The sequence below is a fragment of the Typopeltis vanoorti genome, chromosome 3, assembly GCF_054136105.1.
Source record: "Typopeltis vanoorti isolate ZY-2024b chromosome 3, IOZ_Tvanoo_1.0, whole genome shotgun sequence".
Lineage (NCBI taxonomy): Eukaryota > Metazoa > Arthropoda > Arachnida > Uropygi > Thelyphonidae > Typopeltis > Typopeltis vanoorti.
This window is the reverse complement of record NC_143551.1, coordinates 152,346,180-152,373,142: the sequence shown is the minus strand read 5'-3', so window position 1 is coordinate 152,373,142 and position 26,963 is coordinate 152,346,180. Positions and strand designations below refer to the sequence as shown.

The window sequence follows — 26,963 nt, the reverse complement described above, 5'->3', positions numbered from 1 at the left end:
GTTGATAGCTTCGGCCATTTTTAGGAAGGTATTGCTGATAACTTTTAGTTCACGTTTAAGTGCTTGCTCATTGGAGCAAATCTTTAAAGCTCTGTTTTTTATTAAACAGAGTTTTTTATTAAACTCTGCTAACGACACCTAGTTTTTGTGTTGGACCAGTGGTAAGAGTTTGTGTGTATATGTGTCGGCCAGTATGTGTAGGCTTGCGGTAAACAATGAAAGAAAGACTGCAGAAGATGTGTGACAAAGTATCTAAAAAAGGATGTGTGTTCTGACTTTCAGTTATGAATTGTATGTGTTTGTGGTGGCTGAGGAAAGTGTCTAATATCAGGTGGCCATGGGACTAGATAACGAAAACCTCCACCTCCTCAACATACCTAAGCCACACCTTTGGGTTTTAAAGGAAATGAATCTAGAGCACATTGCTCAAAAGCTTCCATATAAAAGTTGAAATTGGTGTGTGGGGGGGGGTGCCTCCTTTTTTGCAAGTAAAAAGTATTTTGCTACACAAGGTAGCTAGTACATGGGCAATGAGTACCATGATATTGGACAGAAATTTGTTCTGTAAAAGAATTATCATTCATTGTCGCATTTGTGAAAAAGGGCAGATATGTCAAAACTGACTAATAAATCACTTTTATCAAGTGCGATGCCCTTAATTTTGTTTGCATAGTGTTGTGTGCTTTTTATATAGGAGGGGAGAATGACCTGCCAACTCCTTGAGAGTGTTGACACTAGTTTCTTAGCTAAATGATAGATAATTGGGCTCTGTCAATACCTTCAATTATCTTTACTATTCCGTAAATGCTGGACAGTATAAGAAGATTTATTTCTCTCTTCTTATGAGATCTTCTTTGTAAGCTTAGCTTAGAGAATGAAAATAACTACTTAATGCTTGGCTCCATGTTTTAAATGGTTGTCTTATTCATGCCTGAAAGTGGAGATTAGCCACACACACACACACACACACACAAAAAAAAAAAAAAGTTGCTGATTTCAGTAAGATAATTCTGAAGTAATATAATGATGCCATTTTTTCATAAATAATTTAAGAGACTGATAAGTAATATTCTCTGTGTTCCTTTCTAGTGTCTCATCAACATTTAATTTGATGGTTAGTTGAAAGTTTGCATCATCTGTTCATTGGACATCCACAGATGTGCTCTATGGTTATTTTGATGCTTGGTGATGTATCACACCAGTCCTTGCCATGTAGTCCTCTCTTATATGCTTTTCTGGAGGCTTCAGCTCTCTGAAGATCAGTCACTCCACACACACACACACACTCCATTCATCCATCTCATTGATGGTCTACCCCTTCCTCTTTTTCCAGGAGCTTTCTCTTCTATTACTGTTTTGAGAAGGCCTTCCATCCTTTCAATGTGTCCAAAATATTTTAACTTTCTTCTGTCAATATCCTTAAGGAGCCTTAAAGTTCTACTGATTTTTTCTAACACCCATTCATTTGTATGCCTTTCAGTATATGATATCTTCCACAGCCATCTGTAAAAAAAAACCACATCTCATCCTTTTCCTATCAGACTTCTTTGGGTTCTAAGTCTCATATCCATAACTCACTGTTGGAAAAACAACTTCATTCAAAATCCTCAACTTTGTTCCTGTGGCAATAGAATCCTTCCAGATTTTAGACAAGTCTCTGACTGTTGTTTTAGCCATTCCTCTGATGTTTTTGGAACAGCAATTCTTCACATTAATAATGGATCCCAGGTACTCAAACTTGCTGGCTTCCTCAGTTCTTTCTCCATTAAGGTAAACTTGTTTATCAAGAGCTTCCCTGTTTGTATTTCCTTTGAGAACCATAACCTTTGTCTTGCTAGGATTGAGCTAAAGTCTTCTGTTATTACTTATCACGATAACTTTATCAAGAATTTGTCCTAGTTCTTTTTTGTCATTACAGAGGAGTACAGTATCATCAGCATACCTCACATTACTGATCAATCTACCACCTATCTTAATTCCTATCATGAGCTCATCCAATCTTCGTGCATGATGTCCTCAGCATAGGTACTAAACAAGTGAAGAGAAAGTAAACATCCTTGCCTAACTCCCTTTCCAACCCAAAGCCAATCAGTTAATCCAACACCTGTTCTTATGAAGTTAACTCAAGTTGTCACAGAATGCTAAGTTCTATATACGTTCTATATTAGTTCTTTTTTGTCATTACAGAGGAGTACAGTATCATCAGCATACCTCACATTACTGATCAATCTACCACCTATCTTAATTCCTATCATGAGCTCATCCAATCTTCGTGCATGATGTCCTCAGCATAGGTACTAAACAAGTGAAGAGAAAGTAAACATCCTTGCCTAACTCCCTTTCCAACCCAAAGCCAATCAGTTAATCCAACACCTGTTCTTATGAAGTTAACTCAAGTTGTCACAGAATGCTAAGTTCTATATACGACAGAACATTTGTATGTGATAATACAGTACAGATATAACTGCTGTAATAAGTATTGGGACAATACTGTATTTCAGAGAAACCTAAATTGCACACAACTGCCTGTGGGTCAGCTATAAAAATATCACATAAATATAATTTACTTATTTTGTTTATCAAATTGCAAATATTATATAGTAATCCCAGCTTGACACACTAATGTTTCAAGAGTTAGTTAATCGAAAGTCATTCATTTGAAGGTTGAATAGTTGAAATCATTCTATCTTCAGTTGTAAATCTTGATATGAATTCAGTTTTATTTGTTTACATTAGTCAGTGCTTAGATACTGCCTTTGTAATTGAATTCACCATAAGCAGAAAGACTTTATATAAATAAATAAATATTATATATCATCATCATTCTCAGCCATTGTCGATCCACTGCTGAATGAAGGCCTTTCCAAGATTACTCCAAAACTCTCTGTCCATGACTTTCCTTTTCCATGTCACTCCTGCAAATCTGATGATATCATCAATCCACTGTGATTTAGGTCAGCATCGTGGTCATTTTTCCTCTTGTGGAATCCAATCCAGTACTTCTTTTGTCCATCATTGATCTTGTCTTCGAGCAATATGCCTCGCCCATTGCCACTTCAGCTGTTTCACTCTTCCTATGATGTTAGAGACTTTGGTTTGGTTTCTTATCCACGTATTCCTTTTGTGATCCAGTCTTGTGATTCCAAGCATACTTCTTTCCATGCTAAATTGTGTCGTTCTTAATTTCTGAATTTCCTTTGCATTTAGTGTCCATGTTTCACAGCCATATGTTAATAAAGGAAGAATACACTGGTTAAAAACTTTTCTCTTCAGGCATGATAGTAGTCGGCTTTTGAATATTGAATGTAATTTCAATATTCAAAGTATCGTGTGCCTTTTGATTTCATTCATGATATTTTGATCCATCGATATCTGTTGTCCTAAGTATATGTAATGATCTACATGTTTAATTTCCTCATTATTGATTTCTATTATTTCTGGTTGGACATAGCTATTGAACATAACTTGGGTCTTCTTTAAGTTTATCTTTAGGCCAGCTGTTTTGCTAGCAATTTGGAGTTCATGGATGTGAGTTTGTAATTCATGCATAGTTGAAGCAAAGATAACTATGTCATCTGCAATGCGTAAATGGCTTAAATAACTTCCATTTATCTTCAGTAACTAACTTCCATTTATCTTAAATAACTTCCTTTCCCTTCCCAATCAAGAAGGTTTAATATTTCTTCTAGGCACACTGTGAATAATTTTGGAGATATTGTGTCACCCTATCTTATACCTCTCTGTATTTCCACAGTAGAGATGTTCCCACTGAAATGAATTGCTGCTGTGGCATTGGTGTATGCTGATTTGATGGTCCTGATGTATGGTTCCTCCACTTGTTGGTTTCGTAATGCTTTAAGTATTGCACAAGTTTTAAGTGAATCAAAGGCTTTCTCATAGGCTTTCAATAAAACCAAGACACAGTGGTAATTGATATTCATTACACCATTCAATAATCTGCTGTACAACTTGAATATGGTCCATTGTACTAAAGCCCCTTTGAAAGCATGCCTGTTCTTTTGGTTGTGCTAGGTCTAGAGTCGCACAAAGCCTATGAGTTAAGACTTTTGTAAACACTTTGTAAACCATTTATAGTAGATTGATAGGTTGGTAGTTCGTCGTCTTCCACCTCACCTTTTTTATGTATTCAGAATTAGGGTAGCCTTCTTCCATGTTCTTGGTACATCATTGTTGCTAAGAGTTTGTAGATTATTTTTCCACCTGTTTTTAGAAGTTCAGCTATAACTCCATCCTCAATCCTGACCTGCAGCTTTCCCATTTTGCTAGCTTTGGATGCTCCACATAACTTCTTATAGTAGAATTTGTGGTACTTCAGCTGTTTTGTAGTTGTCTTCTTCTTCATTTAATTCATCATCCTGATATAATATTGAATAAAATTCTTCAACTCTTTTTGCTATACCATATCTATCTCTGGTAATGGTCCCATCTTGTAGTTTAACTAACCATCTGTTTATTGCTGTTTGGCTTTTTTGAGACTACAGTTGTTTGTTGTACGAATTTACAATTGAATTTTCTTATTTCTTCTGTGATACGTTTTCTGATCATTTTGCACAATTCAGTATATTCTGTTTTATTCTTTAGGTTAATTGATTGTTTCATTTCTCTTCGTTTCTTCAGAAATTTTGTCTTGTTTCTGTTCTGTGGTACCAGCTATTTCAAGTGAGCATTGTAAAAGGTTGTGGGTAATGATGTTATTACTTTCTGATAGATCAGAAATCTATCATTGTCATCTATAATAAGATGTTTAAATCTGTTGTTTAGTTTGTGTACATCTATTTTTTTTTTTTTAAATAACAAAACCTGTGGTGCGATCATAATTAAAAGAAACACACGTATTAACCACAGTGAAAATTATTTAATTATAAATATTTCATCCTAAGTATCCTAGGACATCATCAGTACAGTAGTTTTAAACAATAATAGGAATAACATACAGTTAGGGTGCATGATTACAATAGAATCTCATTAAACGTGCATAACGTGCTACAGTAGTAAAAAAAAAAAAAAAAAAAAAAAATATTTCCGTCTGATATAGTAGAATTGTTTAAGTTTGTTATTTCATCAGGTTACTTCACCTGGAAAGGTCAAATTTACAAGCAAGAAGAAGGAACAGCAATGGGATCTCCTTTATCACCAAACCTAGCAAACTTGTTTCTAGAACACCTTGAGGAAAAAATATTCACTTTTGAACCCAAACCAAAAATTTGGTTAAGATATGTTTATGACATATTTGCAGTCTGGGATCATCCCGAACATGAATTACAACTGTTTCTAGATAAAATTAACCTTCTACATCATTGCATCAACTTTATGTTAGAAAAAGAATCTCCAAAACCTTTTTGGATTTACACATCCAAAGAAAAGAAGACAGTTCCATCCCCATGTCTGTCTTTCGCAAGCCTACATTCTCAGGTCGCTACATTCACAATTCTTCTGCTCATCATCCATCTCAGAAATCTGGCATTATTAAATCACTAGTTTCCAGAGCGCACAAATTCTGCTCCTCTGAAGAATCTTTAAACCAGGAATTAGAAGTAATCAAAAATACAGCCATTCTAAATGGATATAATCCTAAAACAACTCAAAAAATCATCAGTAGTCACTTCTCCACACATCAAACCAGATAGGAAGAAGTCCATAGGATTCCCATACCTTACGTTAAAGGCATCTCAGAACGTCTTTCTAAAATTATGAAGAAATACAATTTTGCCACTACTTACAAACCCATCAACCAAATTTACAACTTGTTACCTTCTCCTAAGGACAAACTCTCACCTTTTGATGTTGCCTGGCGTTTATGAGATTCCATGCTCATGCAAATTATCTTACTTTGGACAGACAGGTAGGTCTGTTCAGAAATGCATTTCGGAACATCAGGACCACATTCGTCTTTTTAAACCACAGAAATCTGGCCTCTCTCAGCACGGAATTGAAAATCCAAACCATAGGATCCATTGGGAAAAGTCTAAACTTTTACATGGATCTTTATATAAACATGAACGTTTATACAAGGAGAGTTCTGAAGCCCTACTACACAGACCAAACTTAAACCAACAACGACGTTCTTACTATTCCTAAAGTATGGGAAATTGTTATACAAAATTGTGCTAAATAATTTTTTTTTTTTTTTGTACTACTGTAGCACGTTTAATGAGATTCTATTGTAATCATGTGCCCTAACTGTATGTTATTCCTATTATTGTTTAAAACTACTGTACTGATGATGTCCTAGGATATTTAGGATGAAATATTTACAATTAAATAATTTTCACTGTGGTTAATACGTGTGTTTCTTTTAATTGTGTACATCTATACTTTGCTTTGATCTTCAAAACATATTTCTTCTTTCTTTTTGGCAGTTTATTTGGATTTTACTGCATACCATAGGATGGTCACTTCCAATGTTGAAGGTGTTTATAACAGAGCAGTCTTGAAAGATGTTTTTCTGATTGCTGAGAATGAAGTCAATTTCATTAGTTTTCCCATTTGGACTTTTGTCAAGAATTTATCTCCTATATGTTTTTCATTTCCTATATGTTTTTTTCTTGAAAAAGGAATTCATGATATACAGGTTTTCTTTTTCTGTAAATTCTATTAACCTTGCTCCTCTATCATCTCTCCTGCCATATCCAAAATTTCACTTTGAGCCTTCCATCAGAATGTTGTATACCAATTCTAGCATTAAAGTCTTCCATTACAATTCTGAAATGATGTTTTCCTTTAATGTAGAGTTGGGATACATTATGATAGAAGGCTTCAATTTCTTCATCAGTATGACTTATTGTTGTTGGTGCATAGACTTGGATGATCTTAAGAGTGTATCTTTTTGAGATTTGAACAATACTTGCTATTCGATCAGAAATACTATCAAATTCTATTATGCTGTTCTTCAATTTTTTGTTGATCTTAAATCCAACTCCACCGATTCTTTCCTTATCTTGGCCTCTATAATATAGTATGTCTCCATTTTTTAATTGAAGAATTTACCATTCTTCAATTTTCAGAATTCACCATTATGCCTAACTTCACACAGTTCAAGAATGTCCAATTTTAGTCTCTTTAGCTCTTCAGTTAGCGGTGCTTCACTGCTCAGAGTCCTACAGTTTAATGTTCCAAGGTCTAGTTTCCAATGGCAATATGATCAGGTTACCCTGGGATTCTTAGCACCCTCTACCTTCATGTTTAACTGCCTGCTGCCGTAGGTAGTAACAATGCGGCCTCTGGGGAATGAGGGCCCTTTTATTCCTGCCGGATTCATCTTGGAAGGTTAGGCCATAACTTCACCAATATTGCCATTCACCAAGTGTAGGTTGGTGAATGGCAATATTTTCACATGGAATCACCAGTCCCAAAACAACTGGTCCATGGCTCTTTATTCAACATATTCAGAGCTGCCTCGATATCCAGTGGGTGATAGTCAGGGTTTCCTCCATCTGCCACCTAGGAGATACACTCGGTAGCCCATGGGAGTCCTGAGCACATTATATATATATATATTTTTTTAAAAAAATTGAATGACTGGAAACCGAGAAAATGACAATATACTGAAATTTGTTAGAAAATTCGAAGCCTTTAAACAAATTCAAGGTAATTTAACTTCTTTGAAACCACACATCCAACCTGACAAAGTCGGTATTAACAAATCAAGTTTTAATCTTTCCGATGCAGAGAAAAGTGTCCTCAGTAAAGGCCTAGATTTTGTTGTATCTCCTAGATCTATTCCAAAAGAATTATTACGTACAAAGATCAAAAACGCTACCTCCTTTCTTCCTACCCAAGAGACAAAACCTACTCCGCATTGAATCCATTTTCATCATCAATAACGGCAAACCCTCTACAGACAACATCTCTTCATCAGAACGGCAGGCTTTATTATTACAATAAAGGAAAACATCATTTCAGAATTGTAATGGGAGACTTTAATGCCTAGAATTGGTATACAACATTCAGATGGAAGGCTCAAAGTGAAATTTTGGATATGGAAGAGACGATAGAGGAGCAAGGTTAATAGAATTTACAGAAAAAGAAAACCTGTAAATCATGAATTCCTTTTTCAAGAAAAAAAACACATAGGAAATGGACATGGAAAAGTCCAAATGGAAAAACTAATGAAATTGACTTTATTCTCAGCAATAAGAAAAACATCTTTCAAGACTGCTCTGTTATAAACACCTTCAACATTGGAAGTGACCATCGTATGGTATGCAGTAAAATCCAAATAAACTGCCAAAAAGAAAGAAGAAAAATGTTACAAAACAACAAAAATATAATTATTCTTCCCACGGATAAAGGCAACACCACAGTTCTTAACATTGATGAGTATCACAACAAGATGGAATTGTTACAGAGTGACACTTACTCAATCCTCGAGAGAGAGAGATCCCATCCGTGAACTCCAAAACCGGACTAACAATCTATTAAGAACAACCTCTGAACTACCTAGAAACATACCCCTTTTTCTTCGTTCTCTCCACCCGCTAATTCCACAATTATATAGACTACCTAAAACTCATAAGGAAAATTCCCCACTTTGACCTATAATAGAAGGAATTGACTCTCCAACTTATAACCTTTCCAAATTCGTGTGTAGAGGCTTAAGTGCTGTGAGGACATCATGTTGGAGGCTTAATGGATTGTATACAGCACTCAGAAAGGATTAAAACAGAATTTAGTTCTTCCTATATTTTGTCTCAGTCAATGAGACATCTTCAGGGATTACAAAAAAAAAACTAATGTAATATAAAAACAAATAACAAACAATACTAAACCCAACCACATGGGAGACGCTAAAGTGCTATCTAGGTGGAGCGCCCTCTAAGGGCAGTTGTAGGTGGCCTGGAATGTAAAGTGGGACATCTGGTGATAAGCATTTCCCAAATCTTAGGAAGCTTAATGCAACCATATTTGTTACTATTTGGTTGATTCCTCAGAGCTGCTGCTGATTCTAAGAATAGTCTCTTTCTTTTGAATTTGCTGTGGTGGTTTTTTCCATGAGATCCTGTGAGTTGTATCCAAGACATGGTCAGCCAGGCCTGACTGACCATAGTCGTGGTTGCAGATGTATGACTTATGTTCCTCCAGGTGGATAATAGCTGATCTGCCTGTCTGTCCAAAGTAAGCCAGTTTACAGTACTTTATAGACTCCAGGCACTGAGAAAGGAGGGAGCTGATCTTTTGTAGAGCGGATAAGGGTAGCAAGTTTTCGGTGGGGCTTAAATGCTGTGTGCAGGTTGTAAGTTTTTAAAATCTTGGCTATTTTTTCGGATGTGCCATGGATGTAGGGTATGGTGACGGTATTTCTAAACTCTTTTTGGAGAAAAGACCGGGGAATGGGGGAGAAGCTGATTATTTCTTTAATGCTGTGATCGCTGTAGCCATTGGAGAGGAAAGTGTTGTTGTGTATGTGGTCAAGCTCAGTTGTAAGGGCACTTCCACTGGAACAAAGATTGTGCGCTCTCTTAGTAAGAGTTTTAATAATGCCATATTGTTGAGCGGGTGGTGGTGGGAGAGTTTGTGAATGTATCTGCCTGTGTGTGCGTGGGTTTTCTATATACTGTGAAGGAAAGTGTACCGTTGGGAAGGCATGTAACTAAGGCGTCTAGGAATGGTAAACAATTGTTCTTTTCCTTTTCCATCGTGAACAGGATTCTTGGATGTAGGCTGTTGAGGTGACTGAGGAAGGAGTCTAATGTGTCTGGGCCATGAGGCTAAATTGAGAACACATCATCTACATATCTGAGCCAGATAGAAGGTTTGAGAGGGGCTGAGTCTATGGCTCATTTTTCAAAATCTTCCATATAAAAATTGGCAAGAGGAGATGGGGGGGGGGTTGACAATGCCCTCTATCTGCTTGTAGATTTTGTTCTTCCAAGAAAAATAACCAGAATAGATGGCAAAGGAAAAGAGATCTAAGATGTCAGAAGGAAAAACGTTTTTTAAGAGTGTTAAGGTATCAATTAAAGGAATATTGGTAAACAATGAGATGTCAAAGCTTACCAATATGTCTGTGTTATTTAAGGTTAAATTTTCTATGAGGATTTTGAAATGGGTAGAGTTTTTTATATAGGATGTGGAAAGTCCAGTGAAAGGGGGGGGGGGTCAGAGAGTTGACCAGCTGTTTTGACAGTTTGTAGTAAGGTGCATTAGTGGTATCTAATATAGGTCTTAGTGGGGAATTGGGTTTGTGGATTTTTGCTAAACCGTATATTCGGGGGGGGGGGGGGGGGGGGAACAAAGAGGTTTGAGTTTTTTCATGATTTCCGAGGTCCAGGAAGACACTTTTTTAAGTAATGTTTTAGTTTTTTAACTTGTGTTTTTGTGGGGTCGTGTTCTAGCGGAGTGTAGGTAGAGCGATCTCAGAGGATAATCTCCATTTTTCGATTGTATTCCGTGGCATTAAGAACGACTGTGGCATTATCCTTATTAGCTCTTTTGATGACGATACTTTTTTCTTTTCGTAATTTCATGAGAGCAGTGCGTTGGGAGGATGATAAATTACTTTTTTGAGGTGAGGATATTGGCAACGTCAAGTCTGATGTTGTTTGCTATCTCTGGTGCTAAGCGACAGATCCCGCATTCAACGTTGAACATCACTTTAAGCACCGGCACTTCTTTCGGAGCGACCGCGAAATTGTGGCCGATGCTTAGGGCACTGATGGCATTGTCGTTGAGCCTTTTGGATGATAAGTTAACTACTTTCCAGAGGAATTGAATTTGCAGTTGCGACTTGGCTTTACAAAGGTTGTTAAATTTCTTGATATGTTTATTTTTTATTTTATGAAATTCTTTCTCGGAAGCTTCCAAGATGCTAGAGAGAATAGACCAAAGTTCAGGGTTACAGCAGAGAGCTCCGATTGTAAGGAGATAATGACGGCGTTCATCATGGAGAGGGTGGCATGAATAGCGGCGATTTGTTCCCTCAGTAGCGCCAAGCTAGTGCAGTTATAAATGCTGAGGGCTTTTTTGGAGTGAAAGTTGGTCGTTAGCTTAACACAGTTCGGTATTACTCTTGTATCCCGACATCTTTTTAAAAAGGCCAGGCTATTTAGTTGCCTAGATAGTTGTAGTTTTGACTTACCATATTGTCTGGATTTGCGAGCTATATCTTCTCCATGAATGATTAGAATCCGTGTGTATGGCATTATTAAAACTCTTACCAAGAGAGACCACAATCTTTGTTCCAGTGGAACTGCCCTTACAACTGAGCTTGACCACATACACAACACTTTCCTCTCCAATGGCTACAGCGATCACAGCATTAAAAAAATAATCAGGTCCTCCCCATTCCCCGGTCTTTTCTCCAGAAAGAGTTTAGAAATACCGTCACCATACCCTACATCCATGGCACATCCAAAAAAATAGCCAAGATTTTAAAAACTTACAACCTGCACACAGCATTTAAGCCCCACCGAAAACTTGCTACCCTTATCCGCTCTACAAAAGATCAGCTCCCTCCTTTCTCAGTGCCTGGAGTCTATAAAGTACTGTAAACTGGCTTACTTTGGACAGACAGGCAGATCAGCTACTATCCACCTGGAGGAACATAAGTCATACATCTGCAACCACGACTATGGTCAGTCAGGCCTGGCTGACCATGTCTTGGATACAACCCACAGGATCTCATGGAAAAAACCACCACAGCAAATTCAAAAGAAAGAGACTATTCTTAGAATCAGCAGCAGCTCTGAGGAATCAACCAAATCTTAACAAATATGGTTGCATTAAGCTTCCTAAGATTTGGGAAATGCCTATCACCAGATGTCCCACTTTACATTCCAGGCCACCTACAACTGCCCTTAGAGGGTGCTCCACCTAGATGGGACTTTAGTGTCTCCCGTGTGGTTGGGCTTACTATTGTTCGTTATTTGTTTTTATGTTACATTAGTTTTTTTTTGTAATCCCTGAAGATGTCTCATTGACTGAGACGAAATATAGGAAGAATTAAATTCTGTTTTAATCCTTTCTGAGTGCTGTATACAATCCATTAAGCCTCCAACATGAAAACCTTTCCAAATTCTGTCTAAATCTCTCAAATGTTTTTCTGTTAAGTCATCATCTTTTATTAAAAACTCGGCAGATTTTGTATCATGTATAAAAGATATTATTATTAAGTATGATGAAATCATGGCCAGTTTTGACATAGTCTTCTTATTCACCAATGTTCCTACAGACAAAGTTCTTTTACTACTCAAACATAAATTATCTAAAAAAATAATTTATGTTTGAAAATCATAATTAAAATTTTTCTCATGGCCTTACTTATTCGTTGCATCCACTCAGGATACTTCAAGTTTCAGGATACCATCTATAAACAAAATTATGGTCTTGCAATGGGTAATCCGTTGTAATCTGTACTTGCAGACATCTATTTAGAAGATCTGGAAGTTAAAGCCATCTCCTCTTATCCTTTAAAACCAAGAATTTGTAAAAGATATATTGATGATGACATTTTCCTGATTTGGAGCCATGGCCGTGAATCTCTCCTGAACTTCCTAGAACATCTAAATAATCAACATCATCCAAACAAAATTTACGGCTGATTTTGAAGCTAATGGTTATCTTCCTTTTTTGGACATTAAAATGACCCGTTTGTTGGAGAAATTAAAAATCTCGATTTACAGAAAACCTACCCACACCAACAGATATCTCCACGGTCAATCCAATCATTATCTTTCTCAAAAGTTTGAAATCAACTCTACACTAGGACATCGTGCTCGCTCTCTTCTTGATGATGAGATAGAACTTAATGAAGAACTCAATTTTCTCAGGACCACTTTTCAACTGAATGGTTATTCACAAAAAGCAATTAACAAATTCCTATTAAATCCACCTGCTCGCCATAATGAAGAGATCAGTAGTGTGGAAGGTAACATTTCTATACCATACATAAGCTCTGTCTCACCCAAATTGGTCATGGTTCTTAGGAAATACAACATAAGAACTTTATTTACACCCCTTCTGAAAATCCTTACTGAGCTCCAAAACCTAGCCATCCCAACCTTAAATATCCTGGTGTTTACTAGATTTGGTGCAACTGTGATATACCATACTTTGCCCAAATAGAAAAATCGATCGAGTTACGCATTGAAGAACATAAGAGAGAGACGTCATTAATGATTCACCGTGGTGTGTAATGATTCACTATTACACACCAGAATCCAAACAGCAGTCAAAACAGTGGACAGAAGCGGTTGTTCAGTGCCAAAGAAGACAAAGTCAGTTCCATTCAGCAGGAAAGGTCTTGGCATCAGTGTTTTGGGATGCTAAAGGCATTTGGTTTATTAATTATCTTGAAAAAGGTAAAACAATAACTGGGGAATATTATTCTGATCTTTTAACCAGACTAGACGAAGAAATTCATGAGAAAAGACCCTTTTGCAGAAAAAAAAAATCATCTTTAATCAGGACAATGCACCTGCCCACAAAGGTGTTTTGGCAATGGGAAAATTAACTGATCTGCACTATGAATTGTTGGAACTTTAACCCTATTCCCCAGATTTAGCTCCCTGTGACTTCTATCTCATCCCAAAACTAAAATTCTTCCTCCCTGGTCACGTTTTTCTTCAAATCAAGAGGTGATTGCAGCTGTAGAGGAGTATTTTGCAGATCTTACTGAGAACCACTACCGGAGCAGGATAATGGCACTGTAGCATCGCTGGAATAACTGTATTAGTCTTAAGGAAGATTTTGTTGAAAAATAAAAATTATTTTGAAAATATAAATTAATTTTTTCATTGTTAGGCTGAGAACCTTTCAGACCACCCTCGTACTCTTGTTATATCCTCCATGTCCTATCTGTTCATGGTGATGCTGCTGGTCCTTTTCATTCTTATTCTCTTTCTATGCTTTTCTCTCCGTATTCTGTGGTCTACTTTTTCCGAGTCATTATTATCCAGTTTTCTGGATCACAATCATCGTTACTCAGTCCCTCACTGCGTAGTGCTACCCATGAACATCTGGAAGCCATACTGCCACTTAGTGGGGTGGCTGTATGGCTTCCAAGGTACCCTTAGTATTCCACTCTTGAGTGCAGTTTTAGCTAGCTTGAGAGTGGGCATCCATGTGTTAATAATTGGTGGATTTTTATATTGAGGATATTCATATTTATCTTAATATTTAATCCTACCATAGAGATGATCTCTGTTTCTAACAATTATTTTTTTATTCCGAGTGTACCTATATTTTATTATGTGCACAAGGGTTCACTCCAATTGGTGCAATGATCTTAACTCTTTCTTTCAGAATCCAATTAATCATTGACTCAAGACCAAATACAAAATAAACGCATTTAATAAAACTAAAACAATATATATACACTTCACACAATATTACATAACTACAAATATTACACACTTCACATAACTACAAATTAATTGGATCCAAGGCCCTTTTAAAATAAACTTACACTTAAGACTAAACACTTTGTTTTCAAAATGACAAAATGTTCATAGCCAGTTTCTCTCTCTGTCAAGGTCCTTTTCAGAAGATATATGACTCTATTCTTCATTTTACAGGATCCTTTTTCATCACTCATGTAGCACACATAAAAATCTTCCTGACTTAATTCTGTCTCTTTTTAGTAGAAATAATAGTCAGATCAGGTGTCCTTAATACTGATGAAACTTCTTAATCAAAGTTTTCTTGAAAATTCCTTTAGAACGTAAATAGCAAATTCTTCTTTTATTCACTAAATGCTTATTGACAGTTTTACTCTTCCAATTAAAAAAACTTAGTTTTACGATTCCCTTTTCAGAATCTACTATTAATCTTTCAATTAGTGTTTCCTCCAATATTCCATTTAAAACGCATATAGCAATATTTTCCTTTTATTCATCCACATACTTATTCCACATTAAAACTTAATAGTTCCACGATTCCTTTTTCGGAATATACTATTAATTTTCTTCCGACTGTCACTTAAAAAAAAATTAAGTTCCTCCGAACCTAAATATCTGCCGGCCTGTGTTCTAAATTCCTTCCGAACGCTCTCTTGTTTAGAGCTGTTACTCAGATACCGGATGCTTTCTTGTCAGCTGTCAATCACTCATCAAAACTTCTCCGCGAGCATGCGCACTCCTTGGCAAGCGAGAAACTAAATACTGTATAATGGCTGACACGTTGTCTCCGTTATCGACAAGAGAATGTCCTCATAAAACACAAAACTTAATATTTCAAACCATAATAAATTTGTTTAAAGTAACACAACTATTCAAATCCAGTAAGTACATTAAATTTTTAACTACTTTACATATCGCTTTTAGCAAAACAATTTCCATAACGAGCACATCGCAAGTGCCGACAATGCGTGTTATGAAAACAAAACTAATAAACATACTAACATAAACAATACGTAAAAATATTCAGAATTTTAACACATGTGTAGTTCTAGTTCTATGGTGGTGGGGAGCTGAACCAACTTTCTCCTGAGAATGAATAATTTTTCATCATCTTGTTTATCAGGGATCCACAACAAACCCTAGCCTTGTTCAGAAAGCGTTGAAACATAAAAATAAATAAAATAAAATAAAATCATTAGAAACAACAAAAAAACTATATTTAACAGAGGAACATCCACTTGGAAAATCTTTAAAGGTACCTCTGTCATGACTATCAATAATAAATTACACAATAACCACAGTAATTAACTTTAATGAAATAAAGGTACAAATATTTCGTACTGAAATTAACAGTACATCATCAGTGTAGACAACAAGCAGTTCAAAGGAATGGAATACAAAGTACATAACAGTCGGTGGATTACCAATTAAAAACTGTTTCCACATGCTAGAAATTAATATTAATAAAATATTATTAAATAATACTTAAAAACTGTTTCTTTGATGGTTACATAAGATAAGAATCTCCCAAACTTTTGGGAGAGAGAGAGAGACAATCATTTTGATTCAGATTTGGCCAATGTAAAAGAGCTTCACAACTTTCTTTGAACGGGCGTTCGTATTTAAACTTGCATCTATGGAGAAGATGAGCTTTATCCCACTGGATATTGTGTTTAGTGTCAATACTATGTTGTGTCAGACCAGACTTTTGAGGTTTCATGTATTCGATCTAAAAATGATGTTCATTCATTCTTTTTTTTCACAGAACGGCCTGTTTTTCAAAAAGTATATTAAATTGCATTCACATGGTATCTGGTAAACGCCAGCTAATGATAGAGGTGCTAGTTTGTCTTTTGTAGATGGCAACAGGTGAGAAATTTTGTTGATAGGAAAATATGTGGGAATGAGATGATACTTCTTCAAAATTCTACCAATCGGTTCCAAGATGCCAGAAATATAAGGAATTGGAACCCTGTGGTCTGTTGAAGAATCGTGAGGTGTTGGAACATAAGAGCCAATTATCTGCTGGATTTGATTAGGGTTGTAACCATTAAATTCCATTAACTGTTTGATAGTGAAAAGTTATTGTTGTAAGCTTGAGGGAGAGGAGCACACTTTATGTGCTCTATTAATTAAAGACTTGATAACACCAATTTTTTGAGAGGTGTGATGAGCAGACTTTTGATGAATGTATCTGCCAGTAAAGGTAGATTTTCGATAAACACTGGTTGATAAATTACCAGAGGCTGTGCGTGTAAGAAGGATGTCCAAGAATGGTAAACTACTGGCCTTTTCTTTTTCCATGGTGAACTGAATGCATGGGTAAAGGCTATTGATCTGTTGTAGGAAAGTGGTGAGGTGATTTTCAGAATGAGGCCAAATAGCAAATACATCATCAACATAACTAAACCAATGAGAGTGTTGAGGATGAATGGATGAGAACAAAGTATCTTCCATATGGTTCAAAAAATAGTTTGCCTTTTCTACTGGCCTTTTACTTTTCCATGGTGAACTGAATGCATGGGTAAAGGCTATTGATCTGTTGTAGGAAAATGGTAAGTTGATTTTCAGAAGGAGGCCAAATAGCAAAGACATCATCAACATAACTAAACCAGTGAGAGGGTTGAGGATGAATGGATGAGAACAAAGTCTCTTCCATATGGTTCAAAATATAGTTCCAAAGGTGGAGACAGATGGCTATACCCATGGCAGTACCTTCAACTTGTTTATAGATCTTGTTTTTCTAGTTGAAATATTCTAAATGTATAACAAATTCAGAAATCTTTGCAATATCTGGAGGGTAATCATCATATAGTAAATTAACAATGTCAGATAATGAAATATTGGTAAAGAGGGAAACAATATCAAAGCTGACTACTAAGTCCAACTCTTGTATTTGAATATCCTTGATTTGTCTCCACCTTTGGCAAACTATTTTTTGAACCATCTGGAAGACACCTTTCATCCCCAACTCTCTCTTTGGTTTCGTTATGTTGACGATATCTTTGCTATTTAGCCTCATTCTGAAAATCACCTCACCACTTTCCTACAACAGATCAATAGCTTTCAGCCACGCATTCAATTCACCATGGAAAAAGAAAAGACTGGTAGTTTACCATTCTTGGACATCCTTCTTACGTGCACAGCCTCTGGTAATTTATCAACCAGTGTTTATCGAAAGCCTACCTTTACTGGCAGATGCATTCATCAAAAGTCTGCTCATCACACTTCTCAAAAAATTGGTGTTATCAAGTCTTTAATTAATAGAGCACATAACGTGTGCTCCTCTCCCTCAAGCTTACAAGAACTTTTCACTATCAAAAAGTTAATGGAATTTAATGGTTACAACCTTAATCAAATCCAGCAGATAATTGACTCCGATGTTTCAACAGGTCACAGGGTTCCAATTCCTTATATTTCTGGCATCTCAGAACCGATTGGCAGAATTTTGAAGAAGTATCATCTCATTCCCACATATTTTCCTATCAACAAAATTTCTCACTCGTTGCAATCTACAAAAGACAGACTGGCAATTCTATCATTAGCTGGCATTTACCAGATACCATGTGAATGTAATTTTGGACAAACAGGACATTCTGTGGAAAAAAAGAATGAACGAACATCACTTTTATATCGAATACATGAAACCTCAAAAGTCTGGTCTGGCACAACATAGTATTGACACTAAACACAATATCCAGTGGGATAAAGCTCATCTTCTCCATCAATGCAAGTTTAAATATGAACGCCTTTTCAAAGAAAGTTGTGAAGAAACTTTTACATCAGTCAAATCTGAATCAAAATGATTCTCTCTCCCCCAAAAGTTTGGGAAATTCTTATCTTATGTAACCATCAAAGAAACAGTTTTTAAGTATTATTTAATAATATTTTATTAATATTAATTTCTAGCATGTGGAAACAGTTTTTAATTGGTAATCCACCGACTGTTATGTACTTTGTATTCCATTCCTTTGAACTGCTTGTTGTCTACACTGATGATGTACTGTTAATTTCAGTATGAAATATTTGTACCTTTATTTCATTAAAGTCAGTTACTGTAGTTATCGTGTAATTTATTATTTACATTTGGGAAAATGTCAACCCCTTCTTCATCCGGAAGGGAGTGGAAGGATCTCTGAATAAACTCTTTTTCTTGTAATTCCTATGAAATTACAAGAAAGCTGATTATAACAAGCTTAGGAAGAAGCTTGAAGCTGTGCCATGGCATAAAACCCTGCAATGGAAGGATGTTAGTAATACATAGGAGATAGTTAAGGGGCATATAGAGGAAGCAATATTAAATTGTATACCTAAGTTAAGGAAGGTTAATCATGTGGGAGTTAGATGGACGAGTAATATCATTAAGCATCAGCTGCAGAAAAAGATAATATTGTGGAGGGTATATACATAGAAAGGTGACCAGCAAAATCAGATTATTATGAGAATTAACTAGTCGAGGAAGCCAAAGTAAATCCCAAAGAGTTGTTTCACTATATGGCAAGTAAGCAGAAGAATGACTATGGAAGAATAACCCTAATGAGTGCTGATGGTCACGAGGTGATAGAAGCAGATAAAATAATTGAGTTACTGAGTGACCACTTTGCTAGAGTATACCATACAAGTGAGGTTAATGCTGTGACGTATGTGACAGAGACATGTGGGAACAGAGGTGGATGAATTGGAGGTTCTTGGGATGTTGCAGAATCTCAGTATGAATACAGCTGTGGGATTAGATTGGATATCAGCTCGTATTTTGCATGAATGTGCTTGGGAACTGGCAATGCCTCTGACTAGGCTCTTTAATTTAAGTCTCATCTTTGGTAGAGTTCCAAGGTCGTGGAAAGAGGGCAAAATAATTCCCTTGCATAAGGGAGGTTCTAAGAATGCAGTGGCAAATTATAGACCAATCAGTATCTTAAGAGTGGTGGTAAAAGTACTGGAAAAAGTAGTTTGAAAGAGAATTGAAGAATGGGTGGATAGGAATATGATACACTATAAGGATCAACATAGCTTTGTGAAGGGTCGGTCATGCATTAGTAATTTGCTAACATTTTATAATGGAGTGACAGCTGAGTTGGAGAGGGAAAATCGCTACATAATTTCTGCTGGATTCCTTAAAAGTATTTGACTGAATACCACATGTAACTCTTTCACAAATTAGAATAAATGAGAATAGATAGGATACTGGTTATGTGGATAAGAGGATGGCTGCTGAATAAAAAAAAAAGTATTATACAGAGGAGCAGAATCCAGGCAAAAGCTGGTAACTAGTGGTGTACTGCAAGGTTCAGTGCTAAGACCACTGCTTTAATTTGTACACAAATGATATAGGAAATATTCAGTTTGCTGATGATGCAAAATTAGGTAGAATAATAGTGAATGAAAGCAATATGGAGAGCTTGCAAGATGATTTAAATAGGCTGTCAGTATGGGCAAAAGATAGTAGTTTCAGTTTAATGTGGAGTAATGTACAGTTATGAATTTTGGGATAAATAGATTACAAGCTCTGTATCACATTGATGGAACTGTACTCCAGGAAATAGATGAAGCTATGAATTTAAAGATGTGGTAGATAGAGCATTGAAGTTTAGAAGACACATTGCTAAAGTAGCCTATAAGATTAGTTTAATCCTTTATCCAAGTGCACACTTGGATAAAGGATTAAACTAATTTTATTATACTCTAACCAAGTGAAAAATAAACTTTCAATAGCCTATAAGATTACCTGGCTGTTAAAGAATACACTAACAAGGAAGTTGTTATTCCTCTTTATATGGCCTTGATATGTCCACATCTGGATTATTGTGCTCAGGTCTTAGTCTCCTGGGTTTCATCAGATGAGGTAGTGGTGGAGAGGATTCATAGTGAGCAACTAATGTGATGAGTGTCTGTGGAACATTCCCTATGAGGATAGATTGAGGTTGTGTAGACTGCAGAAGTTGGTTCATGGCAAAAAAAAAGATGATATGATAGAAATATTTAAGTTACTTAAAGAGTTTGATGCAGGGGAAATATTTCAGCACTTCGCTGAGGAGGGGAGAACAAGTGGTTATCCCGGGAAGTTGAGTAAAAGTGTAGTTAGTGGGGACATGAGGACTAGATTTGTGAATGAATGGAATGGGTTACCAGAGTCAGTTGTTATCACTTTGTTTGTTAATGGGTTCAAGGGATTGTATGATAGATTGTGTGGATAATTTGGATCTCCCATGATGTGTCTTCAGACTCCATGGAGATGCCAGTACAATAATAATTATATATCAATTCCACCTTCTCACCTTGCAGTTGTGAGAAGGTGGAATTGATATCATTATAAATCAATTCCACCTTCTCACAACTGCAACATCCCTGAACAGTTTGACTTGCTCATTGTCTCCTTAGAATGAATCAAAGAGAAAAATCAATAAAGATTCACTCCTGAGGACATTCCAGAAATGGTTCCACTGCATGAAAATCCACTTATTAAAGAATAGTGAAATATGCACAGGAACAAAAATATTGCTTCACGCCCATTAATAGATAATGTGGACACGTCCGTTCCCCACAAGAAGAATAAACAATTAAATGTACCCTAGTGCACTAGAGGTAGTCCAGTTTGACAATGTCTTGGATATTTTTCTTGATAAAGAAGAAATGATGGACACTAGCCATCTACAATTTTCCAAAAAAGAAAAAAATCAAAGGCCCAAAAAGAAATAATGCTTTCATTTCTACAATAGAATTGTCATGGATTCTGTCAAACCATCAGTGATCTGAAGGCTCTCTCTCTTTCAGAGGTATAAACTAATATGCTTATGCCTACAGGAAACATACCTGAAGCCTTGTGACAATCTGGCATTATGAAATGTAACTATTGTTTGTGAGGACTGGACAGGTTATGGGCCTGCCCATGGAGGAGTTTGTATCCTAGTAGACAACACCCCTTTCAGCAAGTCCTATTTAATACAGACTTGTAGTTGGTTGCCATCTGACTCTCAGTCAGAACTGTTAAAACACTATGCTGCATCTGTATGCAGCTACAGATATTTCTCAAGATGACCTTGATGGTGTCATATTGTAGTTACACTCCCCACCTCCCACACACACACATACATTTTTAATGGAGGATTTAAACACAAAACTGTGGGGTAATGCCTGAACAACTATCAGAGGAAGATTTGTTGCATATACATAAGCTCAACAGTAATCTTTCCCTTGTGAATATAGGAAATAACATCTTCTGTATGCCTATCTGAACATTCATTTCCATTGACTTAATCGTCTGCTCACCCTCCCTCTTTCCGTTGTTCAAGTGAGAAATGAAAGACAACTAATTTGGGAGTGATAATTTTCTTGTCATATCTACCTTTTTATATGGGCGACCATGCACTACATCATGGATATCACAATTAAAACTTGAGCAATCTGACTGATCCATGTTCTCTACTTTAGTATAATTCGATTCTGCTACAGTCCACTCATCTCCTATCAGTGATGCAGGGAACCACATGACATAGTGTTTTTTTACATAAGCTGCAACAACTGCAATTCCTAAAGCATCTAGTTGGTTTCCACATTTCCCTAAGCCAAGGTGGAATGATGATTGCACAGCATCCAGTAGAGCTCAGAAGAAAGCATGGAGATATGAGACCACAGACCTCATTGCTTTCAAACGTGACTGAGAAAGACATATCAATCATCAAAGCCAAAACAAATCCTGGATCCAATACACAACAAGAGCAACCAAGAAGTCTGGTATAAAATCCAGCAAATGAAGGCCAGATACCTTACCCATCAGCTCTCATCCTTGAACATAATGGATCCACAATTGCAGCCCAACAGCAATTGCCAACTCTCTTAGAGATAATTGCTAAAATATCAGCAGCATCTCCTTAACCCCCCCCTAAGTTCCTTGCCCATAAATGCAAAGCAGAAAAATAACAAATAATATTTTCCCTTATAACATCTATTATGAGATGATTAAACATCTGTTATCAACTAGTGAGAATTATCTACTGTGTGCACCAAAGAGAGGAGGGAGTCCCACAAGGGTCAGTTTTTAGTGTCATGCTTTTTGCAATCAAGGCTAACTTAATGATTGAACAACTTTCTCTTCCCTACTGTAAGTGATGTCCTTTATGTCGATGACTTTACCATCTTCTGTCATTCATGTAATATGAAGGCCATAGAACGACTGTAGCAAGCCATTGACAGTCTTCTAAAATGAGTATTTGAAAGTGGATTCAGATTTTCACCACAAAAGACTGTGCATATTTTCCACAGATATGGTCTTCATTCTGAACCAGAACTCGGACTGACAAATGTACAATTAATCCCAGTTGCAACAGAAGCTAAATTCTTGGAACTCATATTTGACAAGAAACTTTCTTTCCTTCCTCACATATGCCAGTTGTGAGATAAGTGCTATAAAATGATGAACATCCTTTGCAATCTAGCGCTTCCTTCTCCTGGGATGCTGACAGATTTTCTTTGCTCCCTTTGTACCATGCACTGATTAGATCAAAACTTGATTATGGGTCCCAAGTCTGTTCCTCAGCTGGAAACAGTGCCCTGTAATGGTATCCACCATAAGCATTTACCACTTAAAGAGAATCGTACCCCCCCCCCCAACCAGCAGGATTCGAACCTGCAATCTGTTGACTGGAGATCAGAGCTTTGTATGCATGACATTAAGAAACTCCATAACGATCCCTTTGACTTCATGGAGATCTAATATTAATAATAATTAAATGAATTAAATTTCATTAATTAAAAGCACAGGAAATCACATGTAGGAAAGTAAAACTTTCCTGTGTTTTTGCTGTGTGATGTGTTTTGCTTTGTGTGTTGTATGATCTGGCATAAACAGATTAATGTTTCTTAGAAGCTGTCTGTAATGATAATTTGGTATAAAAATGTTCTCTGCCAGTAAAATTATAGTATTGGAACAATGTTGGACACATTTCATCTCTTGAATAATGAATTTTGATTACATTTATATATGAGAGATATCATTAAATTTCATTATCTAAATATGATTTAGCACCATATCAGTCAATTAAAATTTTTCATTTTATATATAAGAGCTGTATTTGTGTGTGTGTGTGTGTGTGCGCGAGCGCGCACACGCATGTGTGCTCAACACACTGTTGTAAAGAATGTCTTTATGAACTCTGAGTAAATAAATTTTATACACTTTTTTCTATCTTGATTTATTTATAAATAAACAGATGTTAGTTGGTAGATATGCTTCAGAAATATGTTTGTTTATAAAATTTTGTTTTATAGAATACTATATTGAGAGTTTATTTTTCACTTGGTTAGACTATAATAAGTTTAGTTTAATCCTTTATCCAAGTGTGAGCAAACAAAGTTTGCACCTGAAAGTATCTTCAGGACTGGGGTAAGGTAATGCAACATCAGGCAACTCGTTGCAAAGGTGGAGAAAGCTCTCATCACTCCTATCTCAGTATCTTCCATAATGTAAAGCACATCTCCTTGCGGATACGTGTAATGCTATGCATTAAGGCAAGGGCCACTACCCATACCGGTTTCGACCTTTATTGAGGTCTCGTCAGTGGGAGCTAGGCCCAGTAGGGGAGATACAAAGGCAGAAGCAATGAGAGGTCATCCTAACCTATAGGAGTTGCCAAAGGGTGTGCAACCTTATTATTAAAATACTCTGGATTCAGAGAAAGATGTTGAGAGTTTATTTTTCACTTGGTTAGACTATAATAAGTTTAGTTTAATCCTTTATCCAAGTGTGAGCAAACAACGTTTGCGCCTGAAAATATCTTCAGGACTGAGACTGGCTCCCACTGACGAGACCTCAATAAAGGTCGAAACCGGTATGGGTAGTGGCCCTTGCCTTAATGCATAGCATTACACATATCCGCAAGGAGATGTGCTTTGCTTTATGGGAGATACTGAGATAGGAGTGATGAGAGCTTTCTCCACCTTTGCAACGAGTTGCCTGCTGTTGCACTACTTTACCCCAGTCCTGAAGATGAGATAGGATTGTTGGTAGCTTGCTCCACCTTTGCAAGGAGTGCCCTGGTGTTGTACCACCTTACCCCAGTCCTGAAGATACTTTCAGGCGCAAGCTTTGTTTGCTCACACTTGGATAAAGGATTAAACTAAATTTATTATACTCTAACCAAGTGAAAAATAAACTTTCAACATCTTTCTCTAAATCCAGAGTAATTTATTAAAAAAGGGTGGCACACCATTTGTCAACTCCTATAGGTAGAGATGACCTGCTAATGCTTCTGCCTGGTATCTCCACTTGGGCCTGGCTCCCACTGAAGAGACCTCAATAAAGGTCGAAACTAGTCTGGGTTGTGGCCCTTCCCTTAATGCATAACATTAGACATATCTGCAAGGAGATGTGTTTTGCATTATGGGAGATACTGAGATAGGAGTGTTGGTAGCTTGCTCCATCTTTGCAAGGAGTGTCCTGGTGTTGTACCACCTTACCCCAGTCCTGAAGATACTTTCAGGCGCAAACTTTGTTTGCTCACACTTGGATAAAGGCTCAAACTAAATTTATTATACCTTACCCCAGTCCTGAAGATACTTTCAGGTGCAAACTTTGTTTGCTCACACTTGGATAAAGGATTAAACTAAACTTATTATAGTCTAACCAAGTGAAAAATAAACTCTCAACAACTTTCTCTGAATCCGGAGTAATTTAATAATAAGGTTGCACACCCTTTGGCAACTCCTATAGGTTAGGATGACTTCTCATTGCTTCTGCCTTTGTATCTCCACTACTGGGCCTGGCTCCCACTGACGAGACCTCAATAAAGGTCAAAACCGGTATGGGTAGTGGTCCTTGCCTTAATGCATAGCATTACACATATCTGCAAGGAGATGTGCTTTGCATTATGGGAGATACTGAGATAGGAGTGATGAGAGCTTTCTCCACCTTTGCAACGAGTTGCCTGATGTTACACTACCCTACCCCAGTCCTGAAGATACTTTCAGGTGCAAACTTTGTTTGCTCACACTTGGATAAAGGATTAAACTAAACTTATTATAGAATACTATAATAGTATAAATCTTTGAATATCAGTTTATATGTTTTTAAATTATATTGCAGTTGTTCTCATACCCCAACATCAGCCCTGTAAGTGGCTTAAGTGGAGTGATTAGTCCCACTAGCCTCTCTTTATTTACTTCACCTGTAACTACCCCACGTTCTACACCTCGTACCACACCCATACCTCGATGGAGTGGTGCCTTTATTCCCTTGGATGAAAACATAGATTATAGCATGATGGTAGGACTTATACCCGGAACCAATCCTGATGCTGATCCTCCACACATCATTGGTGCTGAAGGTATTATTTTATCGATTTTCTTGTTAATATTTTATTATTATTATTATTTTGCAATTTATGGAATAACAATAACAGCTTATTAATTGTTAAAAAGGATTATGAATATAATACAAAAACAGTCAGGATATTATAATTTTTCCCCCTAGCAAACCAGTTAGCATTCAAAATGAGTTTTAATTTTTCTGTATCAATATGCAGAGTTATGAAAAAGTTCTTATAACTTGATAGATATTTAACAAAAACAAAAATTGCAAATAACAGTTGGTAGTTTTTCTTGCAATATAAAACATTTATGAAAAATTATATCCAAAAACAATGATGATATATATTTTAAAAAAATATCTACCACCACTGTTTTTTCAAAATGATACCCTTTGCGGTGATAATACCTAACACAAGTCTGATTCATCAACTGCATCATGAATTCCCATTCATGATGCAGTTGATGTTTTCAATGTTTCTGCCTGCTTTTATTATCTTTTTCTTTTAATTGCTGATTTTCATACCAAATTTATTACCACAGTTATTTAATTTAGTCATAGAATCCTGCAGACTTCTGCTAGATTTATTTAGAAAGTATGTTATCTTCATAAAGTTAACAGCTGAGATGAACATCTTCAAATTTGATATCAGGTTTAATACCACTTTCCTTCATAATACAATCCATATAGATGGTGAATGACAGTGGAGATAATGTATACTCTTGTCTCACACCTGATTTAACACAAACCATCTTCCTATACACCTTTCAATTCTAACTGCTGACTTAAAACTCAAATATTAAGTATTGATTGATATAATTTCCATATTTACAATATTTTGAACAGCTTTTCTCTTGGCACCTTGTCATATGCCTTTTGCAGATCTACAACACTTAAATACAGATCCTTGTTATATTTCCAAGATTTCTCAACTATTTGTCTTAAAGTGAAAATCTGATACTGAAAACTTTAATTTGACGTGAATGCAGTTTGTTTCTCTCCAAGTTTCCCTTTCACAATTTTTCTTAGCCATTTCTCAAACATACTTGCATAAATCTTACCAGGAACACTCAGCAGGAAAATTCCTCTGTAATTCTCACATTCATATAGTTGGATACTATGAGAGCTCTACTCCAATCATCTGGAATTTAACCCTGTGACCAGGCCTTCTGAATTCTGCAGTGTAACCACTGTAAAACTTTTATACCTCCATATTTGAGCATTTCTGGTTGAATATGAGTTTAGCATGAGGGATTTTTATGATGTGGTGTATGTTCTATGTATTCATTCCAAGAGTGAATGGGTTA

The 26,963-nt window shown here is 36.4% G+C and overlaps 1 protein-coding gene across 2 annotated transcripts in view; it reads left to right on the top strand.

Annotated features, from left to right (window-relative positions):
• The window catches only part of LOC150108663 (nuclear factor 1 A-type-like), a 299,832-nt gene that overhangs the window by 255,604 nt on the left and 17,265 nt on the right, over positions 1–26,963 (top strand). For both annotated transcript variants that reach the window (XM_090416139.1, XM_090416138.1), the window contains exon 14: positions 25,435–25,675. In XM_090416139.1, coding sequence (XP_090272265.1) covers positions 25,435–25,675 — 241 coding nt within the window. The remainder of the gene's footprint in view (positions 1–25,434; positions 25,676–26,963) is intronic.